Source organism: Ciconia boyciana, chromosome 25, assembly GCF_034638445.1.
Source record: "Ciconia boyciana chromosome 25, ASM3463844v1, whole genome shotgun sequence".
Classification (NCBI taxonomy): Eukaryota; Metazoa; Chordata; class Aves; order Ciconiiformes; family Ciconiidae; genus Ciconia; species Ciconia boyciana.
The window spans coordinates 4,363,373-4,371,014 of NC_132958.1; the positions used below are offsets into that span (position 1 = coordinate 4,363,373).

General features: G+C 54.8%; 1 protein-coding gene across 1 annotated transcript in view; it reads right to left on the reverse strand.

Moving 5' to 3' along the window:
• XPO7 (exportin 7) overlaps window positions 1-7,042 on the reverse strand; it is a 325,319-nt gene extending 318,277 nt beyond the window's left edge. Inside the window, exons 1-2 of the mRNA XM_072846206.1 lie at window positions 6,998-7,042; window positions 5,575-5,692 (exon numbers count right to left, since the gene is read on the reverse strand). Of these exons, the coding sequence (XP_072702307.1) occupies window positions 5,575-5,688 (114 nt within the window). The 5' untranslated portion in view covers window positions 5,689-5,692; window positions 6,998-7,042. The remainder of the gene's footprint in view (window positions 1-5,574; window positions 5,693-6,997) is intronic.
• Window positions 7,043-7,642: the final 600 nt, after the last annotated feature.

Below are 7,642 nucleotides of genomic sequence, written 5' to 3' on the forward strand. Positions count from 1 at the left end.
GCTCCTCCCCAAATGAAGCAGGGGAGGCTCTCACGCCGAGCTGTGCTGCATCTCCCAAACTGTCCCTGTGGGGCCTTTCAACCCAGTTTAAACATCCTGTATTTGAGCTGGGATAAAACCTCATTACGAAAGCTCTCCTTTCAGCTCAGCAGTGGATGCTCCCTGTTCCATGGGGCTGTTTTCTATCTAGTTGCAGGGGATACAGCACAAATATTTGATCCTGCACAGAGAGCTGGGGTTAACTGATGCCCAAAACGTGCCGGGAGCCCGCCGGGAGCCTCAGTAAAGGCAGGATGCGGGGTCCAGCTGTGGGTGCAGGCAAGGGTAAATGCAAGGGGGTTTTGCATGCACCAGATGAACAGGTCACCGGAGTCACCCTCGAATGATGACTGCTATTGCTTCATCTCTGCTCAGGTCTGAGGACTCCTGAACCATGACTGTACTGGAGCAGAGACAAGGGCTGAGTCATGATTTAAAAAAAAAAAAACACACTTCCCTAAAAATACTTCCTGGCGTCCTTTCGCAGCCTCCTGCCCTGCACAAACACACCATGATTCCCTCCAGTACGTGGCAAAATAACCCCACATCCTCCAGTCCTGGCCCAAAACTCAGCCTGGGCCGCATCTGAGCATCGTTTTCGGGAAGGGGTCACCGCGGCAGCCGTGTCCCGCACAGCCCCTCTCCCCGTGGCAGTGGGGCTCCCACCTCCCAGCCCAGCCGGGTCCCCCCAGGGCAGACCCCCCAGGCTGCTGGGTGCCCCCGGTTCTGCTCATCCTCCCACCAAGGGACCGGCATCTCCACAGGGGACGGGTCCACCGAGCCCCGACCGGCCGCTCCCGCTGCTCTAATTGCATATCTGCGAGGTGAAGAGCTGCTGTAACCACAGCCCTGGCAGGCTATAAAAGCACATAAAAAGACATATGTGATCATTATGCAAAGGACTCGCTCCTTTATGGGGTTTGGATTACAGTTTATAATATATGAAGCTAAACTGCAAAGTGCATTTGGGTTTTATGGGTGCCATAAACACGAGCGGCAGCGCGCCTGGGAAAGAGCGGCCGGGCCAGGCGGCAGCGCGAGGGGCATCACGTCCCCGTTGGGATGTGGAGCAAACAACGCCGAGTCAACCCAAAAGCAGGGATCTTGTCCAAGCCCCTTTGCCTCTGCTGCTGCAGACGTCAGCGTGGGGAGAAGGGGCCCCTGGGCAGCAGCGTCCCCTCCTGCAACCCCGGCTCAGCCCCAGTCCCCAGGGGATCGTGAGAGCAGCATGTCCCACTGCTGTCCCATGTGCAGAGTGAAGGAGCAGGAGGAGGAGAAGGGGAGACGCTTCCTTGCCTTTTTTGGGGGGGAGAATATTCCCCAGTGCAAGGTTCACACATGCCCAGGAGGCTGGGGAACCCCTGAGCTACAGAGGAGGGTGATGGTGGTGTCAGCCCAGCCGGCACGCTCACCCGCTTGGCTGCAAATCTCATCTTTTATTGTGGTAATTGCCAACGCTTCCACCACCGTGAAAATCAAATTACTCGGTGCAGAGATAAGGCCGAGGCCCAGCCCCACACCAGGGAGGAAGAGTATGGGGGGAAAGGAGCTGTATGGCGGCTTTTTATCACAGGGATGCAGAGGAGAAAGGGATGGGAAATATGAGGAGACCAGCTGGGGATTTAGGTGATTTTTTGGCAGCCTGCAGAGTGGGGCATTGCTGATCGGGAAAACAAAGAGGGCCTGAGCAGTTGGAAGGGCATAATCAGTTTTTTCCTTGCCTTTGCTCAAGCTCTTTCACCCCCATTTCCTCCGAGAGAAATGCTGTCACCCTCAGCCCAGTCTGAACCTCAAGCTGCGTTTCTGCTTCCTCGCCAAGCCAGGGCACATTTGGGGCCGGGGTGCAGACTGGGGTGGGGTTGGGGTCCAGGACACAGGCTGGGGCTGCACTGGCAGAGTAGGGAAAAGCGTCCGTCAGCATTCTGCTGCTTTCTACTGTTTCTAAGTCACAAAACCATCCAGCTCTCCATTGCCTGATGTGGCACGGTGTCACCCCCAAAAGCTCCCCAAGCCGGCCCGCTAGCCCCCACCCCGTGCCGGTTGCAGAGCTCGGCACACCTCTGGCGCTGGCTGCGCTTCAGGCCTGGAAGGATTTCATAAATATCTAAGCAAAATCCTTTCAGCATGATACATGTATGGCGGGTGCTACTTACACCGAGCACCGAAACTGAAATATATAGGGACAACTCCATGTGTGTGCCACATCCACAGATGCCCCCTGCAGCCGGTCTGTCCCCAGCTGGGTTCATGATCACCGCTTTGCCCCAGCCACTGATGGGGAATTTTTAATTTAAACAGCCCCTTGGAAAAGCAGGCACATATGTCTGCTCATGGAGAAATCAGCCGGCTGCTGACATGAGTTGCTCAACGATTCCCCGTGGGAGAGTCATCTCGGGCGAAAGGGATTTGAGAAAACAACACGAGTGTTCCACATGCGGCTGCTCGAGAGCTTCGACCCCCCCACGGCTGCCCCTCCCCTTGTCCTCCCCCATGTCCTCCCCTTGCACAGCCCGAGGACCAGGCTGTCTCACTCCCTGCACAGCAAGATCCCACACATCCGAAGGGAGAAGAGGAGAAGCACGCGTCTCTGCTGTCCCAGGGCACAGCCAGCGCAGCTTGTGCGATGCCGTCACCCATGGGTGCAGCCCCCCGTGGCACAGCCCGCTCCCCGGCTCCGGTGCCCCCAGGAATAGCCCCTTGCGCTGCCCCTTCGCTCCCCTCTCCTGGGAAGTCCTGGCTGAGGCCAGGCTTTGCCCTGAACATTTCCAGCTTCGGGTGCCCAGGGCAAAGGGAGACGCAAGGGATCCCAGCCCTTGGTGGCTGCGTGGGATCCAGGTCCCTTCAAAGCCCTTAGCACGGCAGCCTTTCCCGCAGCCCTGCCAACAGGAGCATCTTGGCCTGATCAGAGGGAAACTTTGCTCTGGAAGGGAGTGGAAAGGCCCCAAAAGCTTTGCTCTGAAGGGTGATGTAACCACATTTCCCTCCTCAAAGGTACGGGATGAATTATTTAAACCTGCAGCGCAGCAGCTTTGCTGAATTATTTAGGGGGATTTGGATTTGTAGGCCAATGAAGCAGAAGCAAACTGAGCTGAGCAGCACACTGAACAGTCCCAAGAGAAAGCCAGGCCCTTTTTCCTCTTCTTTTTTCCCCTGGTAAGTGGTAGAAAAGCAGCCTGTACAATACTCGGGATGAGTCCTGGGAGCGAGGGAGGCAGGCAAGTCAGACAAACTGCTTTTTCCAGCAGAATTTTTTTGCTGCCCAACTGGTTACTGGCATGCGTGCAGGGCTGGGAGATAAGCATTGCATAACCCAGTGAGTAATGCTGAGGAGGAGGGGAGGAGCAGGAGGAAAAGGCTGCAAGAAGGAAAACCTCTGCTCCTCTCTACCCGGTGAGAAACCCCGCCTGAGCTCCGGGGTCGGGACAGCACAGGGGCTGGGGGGATTGCAGCTTTGCAGCTGATTTTTCTTTCTGATCCCAAATGTAATGCCCGGCTCCAGCTCTTGCCTGCAGCTTGGGATTACCCACTTGCTCTCCCCACCTTCACCCACTGAAATACCATCCATCAGCTCCCTCCGCAAATCAGAAGCAAGGTTTGGAGCGCACGGTGCTCTAAAAGATAATATATCTGAGGGTCTGTGTACATCTGCCTTTTGTCTTGAATGCCCCGAGGAGCCAAATTTTCCAGCTTCTCTTTCTGGCCCTGAGGACTAGAAACTTTGTTTACTATCAGAGCTCTTGTAATGAAATGACGCCAGGATGACGCTTTAGAAGAATTCCCAGTTGCTGCGTGAGATCTGGACTAGACAAGCAAGACTTTGCGGTGTGATCGGGATGTCCAGCTAACAGATACCCAGATTAGCATTGCAGATCAATGCCAAGAACCACACGGTGACTTGTCGCTGTTTTGCAACTCCGCCGGGCAGAGGAAGCTGTTTTGTTTAACTGTGAAAGCAAACTTTGCTCTGAGGCTCTGGGGACGTAGTCTGGGCTTGTCTCTATTTTAGCATCAAGCAAAGGAAGAGGCTGAAGAGCTACCAAGGAGCTGAGATGTGCTCTTATCATCAATTTTAATGGGAAAGGAGCGGATGAATCCCAGAAGTGGAAGAGGAAATTTCAGTCTGCCTTTATAAGCTCAGATGTGATACGTTTTTCTCATGACCTTTTGGGTTTTTTTGCTGCTAAACTGTCTGGGATCGAAACCAGGGCAGCTGGCTGCTTCTCGGGGCTTCAGGAAAGGAAGCCGAGAGCAAAGTCCGGTCTAAGTAGGCTTGAACTCACCAAGTGAAAGTCTGCTGCTGGGCTGGGAAAGCCACGTGGAGTTTACTTTTCATTCCAGCTTTGACTGGCTTTATTTTACCTAAAATTATGGAGCGTGCAAGGGGAGAGCGCAGAGGAGTGCTGACAAGTGTCACGTCGGTGCCACCTCGCTTTGCTTTGTCCTTAAACCCCGTCAGGAAGGGTACGGTCGGAGGGGATTAGCTGGATGGATTCTCCTCTCCACCTCAACCAAAACAAGAAATATCCCCAGCCCTGGCTGGAAATCGCTTTGTGCAGCACAATGAGGACAATATCGTGGGCACGTCAGGGATATCAGCTGGTGGCTTGGCCACGGCGGGGCTGAGCTGATTAATATGCATCACCCCCTCACAACAGCCTTGCAAAGCTTAAAGCAAAGCCCGCATGACACATGAGTAGCCACCACTAGCATCAGCCAAGAGCCTCCTTGGCCACATACATAAGCTCCTCTCTCGCTATCTTGCAGATCGCTACCGTAGTATTTACCCACCGACAGGATGGCTAAGCCGGCTTCTTTTCTGTTCTGCAAGATATGAGAGCACACACATGTCCCTGCAGCTCCACCGCAATTCTGCCGAGCAGGTTCACAGGCTTTTTGTCATTGTAATCCACCTGCCCAGCCGAAATGATCAAACACCAAACACTCATTCTCTGCTGCATTTCATCTCCAAACCCCTGGGCAGGGCCAAGCACAGCACTTCCCTGCAGCAGACCGTGCACGCTTCCAGGGAAGGTGAACCTACTGCAGGGATGCATTTTCAGCTTACGATTTGCTAAGGAGCTGGTTTTTGGGAGGGATGAGGGCTGATGCTCCCAAGCGCTCAGCAATCCCCAGGGCATACCCCAGCCCTGAAGCCCCAAGTCCCCGCTCTGTCACCTATAGAAAGGCTCAGACTTTGGGCAGCCCCCCAGCAACGCTCTCACGTGCAAGCTGCACCGCAGCTGGCTTTACCTGCTGCCGCTTTCTCCCCACTTGGAAGGGAAATACCCGGCCATGCGGTTTTGGGAAGCAAAGCAGGGCATATGCAAGCAGAGCACCTCTGCTCCCCGTACCGGGGTGGCCGTGACACCCCCCTGTGCTGGGACAGCCCCCTGGCCCACCCTGCCCGGCTACCGGCCCCGGCACCAGGGATGGCCCTTCCCCGTGCCGCCGCCGCTTCCCGGCTTGGCTCCACGTCTGGTGCCTGCATTGCTATTTAAGATTCATGTGCAAAAATAAAGGTACTATTTATTCTACCAGCATCCTCGTCCTGTTCCTCCGGGTACCGTCTGAGCCCTCCAACTCTCCGGAGCATTTTGCAGGTTCATTTCCTTTTCCCAGGCTTGTCTCACTCTTCCAATATTGCTTCATAGCTCTGTAGGGGAAAAAGTCATTAAGTACACCTAGTTCTTGCTTTTATCACTGATCTTCTTATCTTGAAATACCCTTTAAGAGCATTAAATTAGTATGAACTAAGTTATATCCAATTTCAATGGATTTGTAAATAATTTGTTAGGAAAAAAAAGAGGAAAAAACCCTGTCTTTGTCATTTCTGCTTATCTTTTATCCTAAAATATAAGGGAGGAGGGACTCTCATTCAATCTATCCATGCAAATCCACTTAGGGCTGCATCCAGGATGACTACGCTAAGTGATTAAGAAAGACTAGTATCAAGTGGAAGGGATCAGGGACTGACTCACTCACCCACTACCTGTGCCCTGAACGCAGCCGGTCCCGGCACTGCCAGCAGCAGGCAGAGGTGCCAGACTCGAGCGAGGCAGGCGAGCACCTCATCCGCTCTCTGCCCCAATTTACCCCAAGGAAACAAGTTGCTGGTATTTCATCGCCTGTTTGCAGTGAGGGTGCAAAAAGTCGATTATTTTTAATTTTTCTCGCTTGGATTTTGTTGGAGGAATTTTTAATCTCTCCGTTAATGAAGGTGGGTGACAGGGGCATGTTTGCAGGGAGGTCTTCCACCATGGCTCAGCTCCCAGCATCGGGGAAATCCAAGTTCCACGCCGCGCTGGCAGGACAGCCCCTCCGGGATGCAGGCAGGGATCTGCCCCAGCACCCCACGGACGGGCAGGGGCTGGGCGTCCTCCCCGCGCTCCTCAATACCCAGATCTCCACGAGGGCCCTTTACAAGGACTCGCCAGGGCACCCTTGCCCTGGGAAAGCTTCCAGGTGACTCGGGGAGGTGAGGCAACACCACGTAGTCAGACTCGTTTGCGGGGGCGAGGACACGGCAGACGGGGCGAGTGCTGACATGAACGGGACGATGAGCCGGGGAGGACGAGTTTCAGCCCAGGAGGAGCCGCTCCAGCACGAGGCCGATGGGGCGGCAATGCAGGCTGGGGGACAGCAGCCCCCCCCCAGCCAGCTGGGGACAGCCAAGGGACACAGCGGGGCTGCGGCCCCCCTGCCACCCTGTCCCCCCCCATGATGATTGAACTCCTGAGCTCCTGGCTGCAAAATCTGCCCAAGTCAGGATGATTCCTGAAAAGCTGCAGATACAACCGCTGGCCCATCTGGTACAAATAACTTCTTGGCTTTGCCGCCTTGTTTTGTTATGACTTACTATAGAAACACGAAGCTCCGCTCGACTGAAAATGAATCATAATTTTCTTTTGTGCCTTTTCCCCTTGAGTGAAATCCTGCTAAACCATTCCTCTGTGCTTACATGAATATACTTTCTTCTTGCTCTTCTTCTTCTTGTTCTTGTTCTTCTTCTTCTTCCTCCTCCTCCTCTTCCTCTCTTCAATTTTTAGGTCCTAAAATAGCAAATTCCAGCTGACTGCTTTCAAGGCAACGAGGCACCCGCAGGATTGTGGGAGCATTGCTCAAATCAGCAGAGAAACCAACTAAGCTGCCAGGAAACAATATTAAAAAAAGCAGGGGGGTGGATCTCGTCTGCCGAGCGCCAGCTCCATAAATCAAAGCCCTGCGGTTTGTGCAGAGCTAAAAACCTCGCTTCTCCCGTGCTCCACCCTGGCATAACTATTTTCGCTCGGTGTCAAATGCCCTGACAGTGGGAGCCGAGGGCTGGGATTCGGGCGCACGCCGGCGGAAGGCAGGGCTGCAGCAGACCTCGCTGCTCCGGTTCGCACCGCCTGCCTGTTCACACGGCGCCGGCCAGGCTCCCACAGCGGGAGCAAAGCAAACCCCGGCGCCGAGCCCCAGCCGCTCTCCTTGAGTCGTGCCAAAGGTTGGCAACCGCGGCGTGACCGTCCACGGGACGCGAGCCCGGTCCCATGGGGATCCGCCAGCTCATGGGTGCACAGACCAGTTTGAGACTGGTTTAGTCCCCGTCCCTGAGGACCTGCAG